Below are 16,736 nucleotides of genomic sequence, written 5' to 3' on the forward strand. Positions count from 1 at the left end.
TTGACGCCTTCAACAGCACACTTGAGCATTTGGAGAATATTCTCATTTGGAATCCAAATTTAAGGTTGAATCACTACGACAGCATTTCGTGTACCCCTCGCCCATACGCCATATATCTCATCTAATTTATTGTATATCAAACCAGCGTTCTGCTCTGGTTCTTACGTGGTGCAACAGTATTTTCATATAATATTATGAAAGTTTAAGTCCACGATTTCTTTACGCATCATGTAACGACCAGTGATTGTTGGCGGCTAAATTTGCGCTTGCGCAGTGAGGGTGAGTTTGAAAGCTGAAAAAGGCCGCTTTGCATGACGGTATACGTGGCACATGTTGCGCACAAACAACTGTATTGTAGTAGGTATTGTATACACGCGCTACTCATCATCACGACCAGTCAAACAGCTGTCAATCAGTGCTAGGGATGTCAGTCGCTTCCAGTAGGATGTGAGGTGCATGTGACCACGCCCAGCGTAATATCCCCACTAGTTCAGTAACACCCACGTGAATTAAATGCTCCTCCATCCCTCGGGATATGTATGGTTAATGTAAATACAAAGCCTGCCTGTTCTACAGGCCTATAGGACTATCCACAATGCATGTTGCTTTACTCTCAGACACAGTCTCATCTGGAGGCTTCTGTCGGCTAAAAATTGTATAGTTTTCCCTTCATTATTTCCCTTCGTTATTTCCATCCCTATAATAATACAAAGCATTTGGTGTGAAGATTTCAAGATTATTTCTCTAATATAACGTTTGCGTGTGTGTTCTAGTTCGAACAAGTTTATAGTTCTTGCCAACTGTGATGTGATCCTGAGTGAGGTGAAATTGGGTTTAACGTCGCGTCCAAGATTATTGCACTTATATAGCGACGTGCATGCAGGTGTATGTGTGTATGGCGGTCTCTTGCCAACTGAGATACCATTGCCGTCCTCGCGAATCACATTAAGAAACACTCAGTGAAGGGCAGTGTAATAAAAAAAACAACAACAACCAAGCAGCAACTTCATGCTCACATTTCCATTTCATAACATAGTCTCAACCACGTATATATCTAAGTATATGTTGGTAAAAAAAATAAATTCTACCCCGTTATAGTGCCGAACTCTAAAGGTTTAAATGGATGAGAATAAGTTTTTAATAGAAATGTATATCATAAGGTAATATATATTTAGCAATGACACTGCACCAGTCAAAACTGGGGACGTGGTGCATTCAAGTATGACGTCATGCATTACTCCTATATATGTACTGGCTACCTGCATCACCCACAGTGCAGGCTGTTGACTTAACAGAGGAAACCTGGCTGTTATGATGATGATGATGTATCTGGTAGCACTGTTGTGCGCAGGCTTGCCTCTCCTCGTCGCTGGGGGTAAATAATTTGCTTTCTTATTGACTCTTGTTAAATGCTGCTTTGGTAGGATATGAGACTACATTACATATTGTATTAGGGTATTATATTTTACTTGCATAATTCGGTTATACCAATTGTTCTCAAATTATACATTTTAGTTATTATTGCGGTGCTAGTGGTGCCCGTTGGATTTGCAATGATTTCAATGATTTGCACGTTTTGATATATGTCTATAGATAACACGTTCCTTTCAAACTTGACCCGTGAAGATCCGGTCTGTTTAGGTCCTCAGTATCCCATGCGACTAACGGGATCGGGTGGTCGGTCAGATTCGCTGACTTGGTTGATTCATGTCATCGTATCCAAATTGCGTGGATCGATGCTCATGATATCAATCACTGGATTGTCGGGTCCAGACTCACAGACCGCCGTCATATAGCTGGAATATTGCTGAGTGTGGCGTTAAACAACAAACAAACAACCAACCTTTCCGGTCTTGAATGTGTATGAAAGTTGCATACTTACTCATACAGTCCAACGGCACATTCTTACACGATTGTCTACATGCTGTCATCGTAAGGCGCAGCGTCAGGCTACAAAAACGTAGTTGTGTAATTTATTCATAATTATTATGGACATTGTGTGATTAGCGGGTACTACCGGTAGGGCAGCACATGTTTATCCTTTTCGCAAACACCTGGGTCCACTTGCACAAAGCGATCTTAGCTCTAAGATGATTGTAACTCCCATACTTTAACATAGGCTTACGGTAGTCTTAGCGCTAAGATCGCTTTGTGCAAGTGGACCCAGGTGTAGTTACATATTTTCACTGATCCATTCACATACTTTTCAAGGCTATTTGTGCCTTTATTCCGAATGGAGTCTGTTTGGGCAGATAATCGAGGCTGGTATTTCGACCGAACTGGGTCCTGTTTAGTAGGATGTCAATGTACATATAGAAAGTGTTATAGGATAATTTGAAGACTGTATAGAGTAAAAGCGACACAAATAATTTAATATACCTTTGTACGATTCCGGCTATCAAAACGGCTATTGACATGTTAAAGGGTCATTACACCTACGCAGACTTAATACATCACCTTCATGGGTCTAGACATTACATGGGCGGGTACAGAGGGTTTTGCGGGGGTGCGCACCCCCCCCCCCCCCCCCCCCCCCCCTTTTTTTATTTCGAAAAAAATCTTTATTTCTGTATAAATTACCACCAAAGACAATAAATAGATCTTAATTGTGCACACACACACACACACACCCCTTTTTCAAAAAGACTGTATCCGCCCATGCATTGTAGACCCCTGAATATCCGGGGTAGAATAGGTCTTCAGCAACCCATGCTTGCCGTAAAAGGTGACTATGCTTGTCGTAAAAGGCGACTAACGGGATCGGGTGGTCAGGCTCGCTGACTTGGTTGATGCATGTCATCGATCCCAATTGCGTGGGATGTCAATCACTGCATTGTCTGGTCCAGACTCGATTATTTACAGACCGCCGTCATATAACTGGAATATTGCTGAGTGCGGCGTTAAGCAACAAGCCAACCAACCAACCAACTAGACATTGTAATCAAAACCACGTGTGATTTTTCGACATTATCTCTGTGTATTAAGGGTAATCAACTACTAAATTGGTATACATGTACGTCATACGTTTCAAATGAGCAGATCCAAGAAACTGCCAATGGAGGTATGTAAATCAAATTTGCTGAGACTGCCAATTAGCGAAGTCTCGTCTTCATCAAGCACGGAGTCGATTCAACTGTTACTTAAAACATTATTTTTTTTAAATGACTCATCCGAATAAATTTTTACAGGGGTACAGAATGCTAAAGCCCCAGTGGTAATCACTGTTTCCCTCACTATAAAGTGAGTAAGTTTAAGTCACGCCGCTTATAGCAATATTTCAGCAATATCACGACGGAACACGCCAGAAAAGGGCTCCACACATCGTACCCAAGTGGGGAATCGAACCTGGTCGTTCGGCGTGACGAGCAAACGCTTAAACCACTTGGCTACCCTACAGCCCCTTCTCTGTAAAGACTTCTCCTAACAAGAGTTGAGCAGCATAGTTTGTAAATATGATCGCGGTATCTCGGTGCGCTGCACCGACAATTTTCTGAAAACATGTTATACAAAGGTTTCATTCTGTTCTTAAGAGAGGAGTTATGACGTAGAATCATATATTCCAGCGACTGATAAAAAGGCCTGTGTATCCCTTCATACATAAGTACCCGTATCCCATTGTTTAGCTTTCAGCCGAGTGTGACGAGCTCATTATAATTTGCTGAAGGTCGGTCATGAGTATCAAATTTGATATTAAAATTCACTTAACAGTTGGATGAGTTTATCTATCATTTTCTATGACAGTATTTTGTACAGACTTTGTGTCCCTTCTCCTTGAATACAATGTGTATATAAATTGAAAAGTGTTTATAATCAGTGAAGAGGGCTTCTCGTGCATTAACAGGTTTGTGGTCTGTGATTAATTGCTTGTGGGTCTGTCCTGGTATGCTATTAATTCTTCAAGGAGCTGTTGCGTATATCAGAACCAGGATGTAGTAGACAGTGAAATCCTCTGAAACTTGATATTCATGTATCTTAAGATGGCGCTACGTCCTGCACAAAGTTGCATCATGCATCCATCATTTTCAAATCGGTATAGACCACCTCCGTGGTCAAGTGGTAGAGCGTCCACCCGGAGAGCGGAAGGTCCGGGGTTCGATGCCCGGCCGCGTCATACCAAAATACGTTAAAGATGGTACGTGTTGTTACCCTGTCTGGTTCTCGGCATAAAGGGGCTAAACAAGGACTGGTCGGCTCGGAGTCAGCTTACTGTGTCTGAGTAGGGTATTCATGTAAAACTGCGGCATGGTATCTCAGTGAGCTATATAAGTGCAAAAATATTGGACGCGGCGTTAAACCCCTTACCTCACCTCAAATCGGTATGTGTTTTCTGGTTTCAAAAACCAAACATCAAGATTTTCGTAGATGCAGTTATGATGTCTAGCCAGTAGGTGGCGGCTCTAGTGTTTAAAGTCACACTCAGGAATATTCAAACAATATGACGGCGGGCTGTCTGGACCAGTAAGTGAGTTGGGTTCAACGCCGCTTTTCTGTCTGGCCCAAACATACCATTGTGACGTACGACGACACGGAACTAACCACATATAAAACCCAAACGCAAGAGAAAAAACAGTCTCGATTATCGGCCGAAACAAATTCCATTGGGCGAAAAGGCCAAATAGTGATGAAAATTTAAGAAAATCACACAAAATCAGTGATGACACCAGGTTTTTTGAAAGGGTAAGCATGACCTGCTCTACAGGCAGAACCCGCACCACTGACGCCGCACGGCAGTCCTCCTAGCGACGGCTGCCTGTAACCAACGAAAACAACCAGGCAATTCAGTAAAACGATAGCGTAGTTACTGATGTTGTTGAAACAAAAACAGTGTGTTAATTTTGAATTACGCATGCTGTGTAAATGAGCAGCTATTCTGCTGCTTACAAGAAAAGAGAAGCACTTAAGAAAAATGTTTCGCAACGAAGTAGGGGAGGTGTGCTTAGGATGAAAGTCGGGGACCTTTGTCCACCAGCAGAAACACCGATCCAGTTTAAGTAAATATAAAATGTCAAAATGTCAATGCCAGACCAAAACCAGTCTCAGTCAGGTCAATAAGTGTCTGCAGTAGTGAGTTGATAATTTACAGAGCGATTGAATGGCGCTTTGGGGATCATAGATACACCATGGCGCGCCAGATGGTGTAGGACGGAATCCCAATGAGGGTCATGGTGGATCTCCAATATCCTTGGGGCCCACGGGTGGCCTAGTCGTCTAAGGCGCCGCGATGTGCAGAGTTGCGTCCCTTGGGCACGCAAGAAACCTATAATTGTTGGTTCGAATCCCGGTTCGCCCCGATTATGTTTCTAGGTTTGTCAGCACCATACCCGTGCTCGTGGGAGTAGTTGTCTACATCGGCCCTGGACCCCCTCAGGATTCTGGGACCAGCTCAGGATTACAGGACCAAGATGGCGGCACATCCGTTTCCGGTCACGTGACCTGCGCAGTGCATGATAGGTACCTGCGCGCGCCTCCAAGAGGGCGGCACATCCGTTTCCGGTGGCGTGCGCATTCAAGATGGCGTCGCATCCGTTTACGGTGGCGTACGCATTCAAGAGGGCGGCACCTCCGTTTCCGGGGAGGAGGGGAAAACCCGGAGAAGCGCCCGTAAAAGGGGGAACAGGATCGACATTGAAAGAAGCGCGTCAAAAATCTTTTGTTGTTGTTGTGGTTGTTGTTGTTCTACACATAGACGTGGTGGTGGTGGTGGTGGTGGTGAAGGGAGGGAGGGAGGGAGGAGGTGGGGGTGGGTTCACGGTGTGTGGGGGGTTGGAGGGTCGTCAAAGCAAAGGAGGAAAGTTGTCTTTCGGGAGAGATGGGTGGCCCTGAAAAGGGCCGTTGGAAAACAAACTGGAAACTCGAAACGACAGGAAACGGCAGGAACACTGGAACACTGGAACACTGGAAAAACTGCAAACGATGGGAAACTGGTAAAAACAGTGGGGCAGCATGGCCCATGCGTTAGTCACTTTGTTCAGATGATCTATCTTCTTCAACCTCTACTTCCATCTCATCCTCGGACTGAAGGTGTCGTCGGCGCTTTGAAGCGTGTTTTCTTGAGGGGCTCCTGTTCCGTTTTCTTTTCTCTAGACGAGGTGTGATGCCTACACGGAGTTGTGTGAGGCATTCTTTTAGGTCGAGGACATCGGCATGCATGTCTTCGATGAGATGAAGCACTTGTGCCAGGGGTGCCATGGGTGTCACGGATGCCACGGGTGTCGACGTGGACGGTGTTGCTAACGTTTTCTTTCGACTAGGTTCTGGGCAATCTGCAGCGAAATGACCCACGACTTGACAGTTGTAACAGGGGCGTTGGGGTGTCTTCTTTCGACTGGGTTCTGGGCAATCTGCAGCGAAATGACCCATGACTTGACAGTTGTAACAGGGGCCCAGGTTCTGCTTCTCTTGACTGTTCATCTTCGGACAGACATAGTGACGGTGACCTTGATCGTGACACTCGAGGCATGTCACTTCAGGGCAGTACAGGTTACTGTGACTGTCGGTCTGGCACTTCATACAACTGTATCGAGCTGGCATGATGGGTTTCATAGAATGCAGTGTGTGTGAGTGGCTTCGCTCTTGTTTTGTTTTTATAGGAGAGGGACTGACACCCTGCTTCCTGATTGGTTCCCCAGGCAGCTCCCCCGATTGTCCAAAACGGACCTAACCCCTGTGTTTCTTTTCCATAGGAAATGGATTTTACCATGGGAGAGAAAGCACAACCCCGGTTCGGCAAGTCAGAGCACCGTTTGGTCCGAGCACGGTCTCTGATTGGTCGACAACCCAGGCTTCGGATTGGTCCGATTTCGATCCGGTTTTTATCGGGGTGTGCATTTCGATCCTGTTTTGTTTTTTTCTTCATCCTACAGACAACATAACACGACTATGAGTTCAACTTTTTTTTTTAATCCCCCTGATCACATGAACCAACACCACAAAACAAAAGTCACAGGATGAGGGGGGGGGGAGACATCCCTGTGATTTTGTGAACACGAGGGGTGACCACGAGGGTAGGAACGTCTGTACACTTTGAAAAAAAAAGAAACTTTGTCACTTGGGGTGAACAAGACACTCGACTCTTCGTTTCCGTGCTTCTTGGGACACCAAACGTCTGTATTTTTCGTTCACTTCTCCATCAGGACAAAACACACACAAGTATTCGCAGGGGACTTTGGCGTGCTTTAGATGTTCTTTCCAGGGTTGGTCTGTGGCTTCCCATTGGCGGAGTGCCACACCGCAGCAATAACAGGTAACACGGTCACCTCGTCCTGGATAGAAATAGCCAGCCATGGCCATGTCATAAGGGGTCTGGGTCATCTGTTTAGGCCACGTTTGAAAAGACCTCAGACGTTCTTGAAATGAATCATAGTTGGGATGAGAAGGATGACACAAGGTGTTAGAAGGAAAAGGTCTCTCCAGAATGTCACTGAGTCGCCACGTGTCGTCCATCAAGAGTGTGTCGTCCATCAAGAGTGGACGTTTTCTCGCTTCTTGTTCTCTCGCCTTTTCAGACACCCACTCGGAATCGGTGACGACATCTCGGGAGGATGACATGGCATTCATAGAACGTCTTTGCTCCATGATGACGGTGACTTCACTGAAAGAAGGTCTGAGGGTTCGCCTGCTTTTATGAAACTCTCCGCCCTACTCCCTTCAACAGAAGGTCATGACCTTAGCTTCCATCTCCTCCACCTCCTCCACCTCATCACGTGACGTCATCCTGTGTTTGGGTTGACGGACACACGGCATGATCCATGACATGATACATGACATGACATGGCACACGGTGGGTGTGGGGATCGATGTGTACTGGAATGACTGACACCAGGCAGCTGATCTTTCAAGCATGGCCTTTCTCTTTTATCTATTTTCATTTTAATTTTACACTTGGGTATGCACTGACATGACAGATGCACAGACAGACAGACAGACGGACAGACAACGTAAACGACATCTCAACTCAACCTCTACCCTCGGTTCGGCACTCTATTGAGAGTCAGTTCAATCAATCACTGTTTAATCATGAAAAAACCAATCACAACCAGATACAATGGAAATACGAAAAGTCAATGGAGGAGGGAGTGCTTTGCATGTCCCTACAACAACAACAACAACAACAATAATGCGACAACGTTTTCCTCTTCCATCTTCAAGCTCTTCCATCTTCAAGCCCATAAGAGGTGGTCCTCCCTCAAACATGTGAGAGGTCCATACGTTCAACACGTACAGTCTATGGCCTCCCTGAAACAGACATGACACATCACTTGATCATGGTTGCAGCTTACGTGTTGTAAAGTTCTTCGAGTGAAGAGGAGGATCACCATAAGATGTGATCCTCAGATGTGATAGGACAGTCATCATGTGTCACTATGCTGTCATAGGTCAACATACTACAAGTACAGTCTATGAGCTCCAGACAACAGACATGACACATCACTTGCCCGCTGTTGCAACTGTCGTATCTTAGCATGTTGTTGTGTCGGCAAACACGACATTCGCGGTGTAGGGGAGTGAGTTGAGCTTCTCCATAAGGATCCAGGTCAACGTTGTCATCATCATCATCATCGTCGCAAACCATGGGCGTACCTGAGGAGTAGACATGAACATCTTCCGGGGATGCTGGTGACCAAGAAGCCTCAAGCAGGGGGAGCATGTCCAGATCCATGGAAGGGAGAGTGGCCAGCTTGAGCGCTTCATGATCATCACGGTCACCCGTCGCCATCGTCACAGGGGCATTCGGTGAATAGGTGGGCTCCCGAGGGGTTTGTTCCCACCACTGTTCTAGCACGGACTGGGCTGAACTGACATCAGGGGTCCTGTCAATCATAGGACAGAGTCCATTCATCATATGAATAGGTAGAGTCATCATCAACATCGACATCAACATCAACTTCACATCAAGAATGACTGAGACAAAGAAGAGCAGGGTACTTACAGCTGTTCTTGAGGAGAGATCTTCAGAGATAATTTCTTCCGTGATCGTCTTTTTGCAGGCGTTGCAGGTGTGGCAGGTTTCAAAAGGATGTCCCCATCGTTTTGGTGTCTGTTGTTGCTGCTGCTGTTGTTGCTGTTGCTGCTGTGGTGGTGGTGACTGGGGCTGTGGTGGTGGTGGTGGGTGTTGCTGCTGCTGTGGGGGCCACAACTGCTGTGGGTTTGCTTGTCTTTTTCTTCTGGATCTTCTTTATCGTCTTCTTCGATGTTCCTTTCTCGGGTTCAGTCAGCTTCCTCATCTTTGAACGTATCTGTTCGCACATCATGTTGTCGCCCTTCGCACGTAACTTGGCGTACGCGTCGTCGGTCTTCATCTTTAAACACAGCAAGTCGTACACTTCACCCCACAGTTCAGCAGTCATGTCACCGCTCCCATCTCCACTGCTTCCTTGGCCACTCATGTCTCCGGTGTCTGGTCTGAGTCTCCATTTTTCCAAACTGGACAGACCCTTGTGTTTCTTTTCCATAGGGTTAGGCTTGTAGCGTGAGAGAGAAAGCACAACCTCGGTTCGACCAATCAGAGCCCACCATGGCTCGAGCACGGCCTCTGATTGGTCGACAACCCAGGCTTCGGATTGGTCAGATTTCGATCCGTTTTTTTCTGTAGGGGTCCATGTCGATTCAGTTTCGATCCGCTGTCATGAAAAAAATTATATAAAGTCGTCTCTGTACCCAAAGGGGAGCGTGTCTACAGGTAGCCCTGTGGTTTCGTCGTAGACGAGACGTCGCTTGTCGTACACGGTACGATAGTCTTTTCGGGTGGGTCGGGTCACGAGTGCGTTTTCGTGCCGAGGTCCTTTTCGAATGATATGATGAGGGTAATCCAAACTGATTTTCTCCCCCTCTTTCCCAGGCCGTTGTCCCAGTATCAGTCCTTTCATGGTGTCAAAGTTGAGATGGCGTTGGTTTCGGTAATTCAAAGTGAACCCTCGCACTTTGCAGGTCGTGCGCGTTCCATCGGGTCTGGGGTTCATTAACTCATAGCCATAGTTTTTGGGGCCTCCTGACACAAACGTCTTGATGGTGTTTCCGTCCAGTTCATCTGTAAACTCACCCAACGAATGACCCAGCTCTGGATTCGCGTCGTGGGGTCGATGAATGTAAATGACGCTGTCCGTGTCAAAGTACAAGACCCTGCGGATCGTTCATATAGACGTTCTGACTGTAGTCTACCCGTTGCCCAAACTTGCCCCAGAGCGAATTCAGTTGCATCTTGGCAATCGTGCGACGTCCTGGATTTTTTTTGATGCGGTCCTTGTCCAACCCAATGCCTTCTTTGTCGTAGATCTCCTGGATGTAAGCGTCGTGATCCGTACATCCTTTGGGGTATCCGCTGGCTTCGAGCTTCTCCTTGAAATGTCGATCGATGTAAGTGTCAAAGAGTCCCACTTGCTGGGTGTCGGGGTCATGCTGTGCAAAGGTGTCAAAATGCCAAACGTCGTAGATCTGAAGCACCCGGTAGTCATACTTCTTCACGGCTTCCTGGAGTTCTACGGTGGCGTACGTCCCCACCCATGACCTCTCTTCGTCCGTGTGCTCGCAGGGGGAGTCTGACCGGGTATCGGCACACGTACGGCACAAAGGACAGAGCAGTTTGCCCCCCGATCTGTAAGGCAGTAGCGGATGATAGAGTCGTTTCGGGGGTAGGACACGGCATTGGATCAGGCCTTTGAGTTCAAACAACGTGTCCACAGGGGGTTGATGGAGAAGGGTCGGGTGTCCCGTGGGAAACGCTCCGGTCTTACAAATGTAGGGGTAAAGGGAACAAATATCCATGTACTTGATGGTTTCACCTTCTTGGGCTTCGTAGCATAATCGCGTGGCATTGGTGCGTCCTCCATAGAAGGCTTTGCGAGGGTTGAGCGGCCCAGGGACGTGACTACAGTGACCTTGCAAGAATGCACGCAGAGCGGAGTCCTCCCGTTGCATTTTCGTAAACTCGTGCTCCCACAGGGTGACGATCCGTTTCACCTCAGGGTGTTGACTCAAGAGACTCAAGCGGTAGTGGGTAGTCGGTGTAACGGGCTCCCAAGGACGAGCCCAGGACGGGATTCGGTTCTCCACTTTGGGTCTTGTGACAGGCCTGGCACCCATGCCAGAAACAGCCCAGGAATTCGTAGATGGTGCCTGTCGCTGGATCGTAGCCATCCACGCTGTACCGATGTTGGCCCTCTCCACACGTGAACTCTTTTTCACCGCCATTCATGGCGTGCTGGAGGTGCAGATGGGGGTCCGTTTCCATCAGATAGTGGAGCCGGTGCATACAGGCCTGGGAATAGTTTCTCTTGGGTTGGTAGCCTTGAGGTGGAAGAATGGCGATGGTATTGGGTTTCAGGTCGTGTTTTCGGAAGGATTTTATGGTGAACGCTGCAGCTGTCATCACTTCTACAAAGGGATCCATGCCAACCGAGTGGATGGCGTTCTGTCGGAAGTCGGCGCATCCCCGTCTCAAAATGTCCACATCGCTCTGGCAGTAGGCTAAAAGTTCTCCTTGTAAGTCGAACAAGGCTCCTTCTTGCACTTTTTGGGTATGCCACTGGAGGAAGGCTGTGCATTCCGCGGGAGACATGCCATCGGGATCGTACATGACGGCTGGTGGATAGGGACCTCTGTAGGTCTGGTTGGCTTCGGTATTGAAAAAGTGTGGAAAGTACCCTTTCTTCAGTTCTTTCAGCCCAAAGCTCTTGGGAAAGGCTTTCAGGGGGTAAGGGATGAAATTTAAGCTGTCTTCGAAACACAACCGTCCCAGGGTCATCTGCAAAATGCGTTGGCCATGTCGGATCTTGGTGGGGAGTGTCACCAGGAGGGGGGACAGACCCTTCAGGATTAAGTGTAAATCATAGGATCGTGCATTATGGGCCATCACATAAATGGGATCCTCCTTCTGGACTGTATGGCAGGTGGTGTTCTTGTTCTTTGGCTTCTTTGTTTTCTCCACTTCCATGACCTCTTCTCCCTCCACCTCTTCCACCTCTTCCACCTCCTACGCCTCCTGCTGGGGTGATGCATGTCGTTGACGTTTGGAAGCGTGCTTTCTTGATGGGGTGCCATCCCGTTTTCTTTTTTTCCCCAGGTGGGCTGTTGTCCCCTTACGTGTGCTGCCCTCCTCTTCCTCTTGGTTGGGCTTCTTCTTGGGTATTTCAGACAACGTGGTCAACCACACACACACATCATGTCGCGTGGTGGGGCCTCGAAACACGATCTCATGGCTGGGACCATACCCTTCTTCTCTCCATGGACAGTGTTCGCACAAGTTCTTGCTCACTTCACTGATGCATCGTCCACATCCTAGTTGCACCACGCACAAATTTGGAATGTGTTCCCCCGTGTCTTGCATGCATTCAAAATCGTTGAAGACGTATTGGACATTGTCTCGTAGGGGATGTTGTTCCTCTTCCCCCTCCTTCTCCGCTTCCTCTCCCTCCTCCTCCTCCTCCTCGTTTTCTTCACGGAGAGGAGTCATGTAACAGCGATGATCTGGGGTCATGGGTTCTCGGCACACCAAGCAGGGATGTTCTTCATCGAAGCACTCGTGGTGAACCATGGGTGTCTCCAAGATGCGGACCAGCTGAAAACAGTTCGGGCACCTGTGAATCGATTGACAGGCGCTGGGTTTTCCCTCTGACGGTGACTGGAGATGTCGGGTGTAACACGGTTGATTGGGGAACCAACCTTGACATGTCAAGCAAGGGATCCCCTGCTCTTCCTGGGGTCCGCAATAGCTAGAGTAGAAGCATCGGTGACAGCGGTATTCATTGGTGCAGGGATGTTTTTCGGGATGGTCGTAACGGTGGTCACAGCGTTCGCAGTAATGGTTAGAGCCATAAAAAGCGGACATGGAAGTGATGACATCGTAGTGCTGATCATGATGGTATACATGCAGCACCCTGGCGTGGGGTGGAGCCTCATCACACTTGTACAACAGTCTCTGGTCCACCTCTTGACTGTAGACTTTCAGTTGATAATTCAGGCGGGTCAAGGCCCGTCCCACGCGTGCGAGGTCGTCCAGCCCCCGACAGGGACCTTCAGGCAGGCCAAGGCGTCGAAACAAGGACCGTGCCCGTATGCCTTGAACGTCGACGCGATCCGTTCTCGTTAGTCTCTTTCGCTGGGCTTTCCATGCTGGGGTCAGAGGGTGAGACTTGTGGGCATAATGCTGTGCCACCACCAGGGCCCGTGCCAAACAGGATTGATCTTCATTCTTGATCCGTACGATGCACCTTTTGCGTGTTAAAAAAGCTTCGAGCCCAATCACGTTTTTCAGTCAGGGAGCACTACTGCCCCATCCTAGCCTGTCGGGATCTGCGACGTGTACTAAAGTCACATCCATGGTGGCATCGATGTTCAGGTCTTTGTTGGACTGTTGGACTTTTTCCACGGCATGCAAAATATTTAGCCCATGGAGATCTTCAAAACGACGAAAGGGAATGCGTATGGGGGTGTTCAAAGCGGGATGATCGATACCTAGACCAATACGATCTCCCTTCTGACCTGACATCTGTTCATAAAAGTCATCGATCACCCTGTCAAATAAAGCTGGCAGTTCCATGGGGACGCGTTCCGGTGGTACGGTGTCCAAGTAGTCTGGGTAAAGGGGCATTCACACGGTACAACTAGTTGTATACAATTTGTTGCATGCAACACATTGCATCGTGTGAACGGGCAAGTCGGTCCAACTTTTGACGCATGTAACTTGTTGGACGTGAGTTGTACGGAATAGGACATGCTCTATTTTCATGCGACAAGTTGTATGAACGCAGCCAATCAAAACGCGTATGAAAATCACGTGACATTTACACGTCAATTTGTAAACAAAAATGGCGACGCCGATTCACGTCGGTAACTCCTGTTTTTCGGTATCCTAAGTGTCACCACTCAATAAAGGACCTATGAAAAGTAGGTACGTAGAATACCACTGTACCAAATTATATATTTTGACATTTGCATCGGTCTAGTTCTCCTGGTTAAACTGTTCATGGTGTTATTTGAAACGACAGGCTATGTGACTGTACACTGTAGTGTAGACCAATTGCAAGATGAGATTAGGTCCATAATACGTTTCTAAAACTTAAAATACATCATACACACAAATACACGTCACAGTTTTAGATTCTGTGGGAAAGTATCTATAATATGATGACATTAACAACTATTTTAGCCCAAGCATATGTATCACTAACGACATCTGAAAATAGTGTACAACGAAAAAAATGCCATTTTAGCATTTTACCAATTCACTGTTCCAAATGTGATTAGGATTATTTATTCAAATAACGTATAGCTACATGCGAAGTTCAATTACAAAACCATTGGGTGTCTGCTCTTTGTCAAAACACCAATCATCATTCCGAAAAGACTCCCATAGTGACCCATATATTCGTTATCGAAACATAAAAACTCTGGACCGAACCTCAACGTTGGATAGCGTTGCAAAATCACGGTTCTTTTCGCGTCAGGCGAGATACCTGTCACATCACATGTATTTCACACTCAGCTACGATACATACATTCCTGAATTCATCATACCATTAGGCCTAACAATCAATTGAGATTTTGTCTAAGTCACTAATACAAACGGTCCAAATGAAATCAACCGCAATATTCAAGTGTGAAACCAAACCCTGTGCTCTGAAACCTACCAGTGGGCCTTCTCATTTAAAATGTAAACAAAGCAAACTTCTAGTTTTGCTTAACATTTTCTACTATTCCGAGAGATTCGGTCGTCAATTTGTTGCATACATTAGCTCAGATTATTACGAATATGCATGGGTCGATAATCGTTGCAAGAATTGAGGAATTAATAATTAGAGTCCAGATACTTATTTGGAAAAGTCAACAGAAATCGTTCAACGTGCCGCCATGATTGACGCAAAATCACGCACACTGACGACGGTATTGGTCTGCCTTTCCACGTAGTATCAAGGCGAGAATGGAAACGTAAAAACAAATAGAACTAAATTGATTTCAGATTGATTCTGATTACTTAACTTACATGACTCATTTATGTATAGATCCCAGCATCACGGTAAAACCTACTCCAAACATTCCGGAACTGCTATCACTGAACTCGCTATGTTATGACGGGAGGTTACCGGTAGTGATGTCATATTAGTATACGTCAGCATCAACATCGTTGTACAAATTTGTTATTTTCTTCGAGGTGCGGGTGAACTAGTACGCAACTCATTCAGTTCATGAAGTAGTTTACTGTTTCAATCTTGAATTATAATTTGAATATCTCTTCAAAATCGTTTCACCCACTAAAATAATGTACTGCTGCAAAATGGGTACATGTATGCAGTACTGTTACTTATATAATCTAACATGCCATAGAATTTATGAAACTCATAATAATCAGCTGAAGAAATTGACATTCATCGTGTTATTCTTCCCACAAGATGCTATGTGAATGTAACACACTGCAACATATACATATTTCCTTTGGAGAATTGTGAAATATGCATTGTGGCAAATTTATATAGATAGGTTAAATAAAACATGCACTTCATTTCTTAAATTAAAGTAAATGTATACCTGAAGGAAATTCGTCACGTTATATTTTTATTAATGTATAACTCATGTTTGGACAACTACTTGACTTACATTTGAATTTTATCGTTTAATTGGCGGAACATTGACAGCTAAAGATTGCATCAGGTGCGCGCTTCAAAATAGGGGCCGACCATTTGAGATTCCAGGGTGGAGGTGGGTCATGGTCTGTTGGGGTTTGGGTGTGCGTTGCCCAATAAAGCCCAACATTCTGTTCTTTTAATCGAAATTTTCTATACTATAACCGAATATGAGTGGTAATATACTGTTACTTTTTTGTGTTACCGATTTCAACGTTTCTTATAAATTCGGAAATAAGCTAAAAGTATCTGTTTCAACTGGCCAAAGGGAACTTTCAGGATTTATATAGTTCATTCTTCTATATTATAACAAAATCTGAAATATGTCTTCAGGACATTTTGGATGACAATCATTCAATGTCCCAGAAAAGGAACCGATGCGGTTATTAAAATCGATAGCTGTGTGAGAACTTTGTAGATACACATAAACAAAAAGATACTAGAATGTATTGTCCTGAGCCAAAGCAGATGCTCACCACGGACATGCATGACGGAAACTGGGTATTGCTATGACTAGGTGAAGAATTGGGGAGTTATGCCCCTTTTTGTCTTTGTACATGTGGACATTGCCCTCGTGTTTTGACGTCATGTAACGGAAAATTTGTTTTCGCCACATAAAACAAGTACGTTTTCGTATCGAATGTGTCACGTTATACATTTAATTTTCCATCATGGGGTTAAAAATTCAATAATATACAAGTACGTTAAATTGCAAAGTCAGAGGTTGGTCCAGTACCGCGCGACCGCAATTCTCGCACAGCGTTGATTTTTCAAAGCGATGCGTCTGAACATTAACTCGGCAACCAAGATTCCAGCGATAATGTAGTGAATCACAAGTTTTTTGTCAGAGATCTCGTGAGACCCGAGTTGTATGCAACTCGCCGCCGTGTGAATGCCCAGTTGTATACAACTTCAGTTCGTGCAACTAATTGCATACAACTAGTTGTACCATGTGAATGCCCCTTTAAAGGTCAAACGATAGGTATGGTTAGCAGTTCTTAACCGTCTGGAGCAGGTGGTATCTTTCCTCTCCAAACGATAGGACGTACTTTGGTTGCTCGTCATGATAGCGATGCGTGTCTGATGAACGTCTGTACTCTAAGAGGGACTGAACGTCTGATG

General features: G+C 46.0%; 1 protein-coding gene across 1 annotated transcript in view; it reads left to right on the forward strand.

The window, feature by feature from the left end:
• Positions 1-1,252: 1,252 nt before the first annotated feature.
• LOC124147930 (peroxidasin-like) overlaps positions 1,253-16,736 on the forward strand; it is a 35,198-nt gene continuing 19,714 nt past the window's right edge. Inside the window, exon 1 of the mRNA XM_046518780.2 lies at positions 1,253-1,375. Coding sequence (XP_046374736.1) covers positions 1,312-1,375 — 64 coding nt within the window. The 5' untranslated portion in view covers positions 1,253-1,311. The remainder of the gene's footprint in view (positions 1,376-16,736) is intronic.

Source organism: Haliotis rufescens, unplaced genomic scaffold (assembly GCF_023055435.1).
Source record: "Haliotis rufescens isolate VD_foot unplaced genomic scaffold, xgHalRufe1.0.p SCAF_2, whole genome shotgun sequence".
Classification (NCBI taxonomy): Eukaryota; Metazoa; Mollusca; class Gastropoda; order Lepetellida; family Haliotidae; genus Haliotis; species Haliotis rufescens.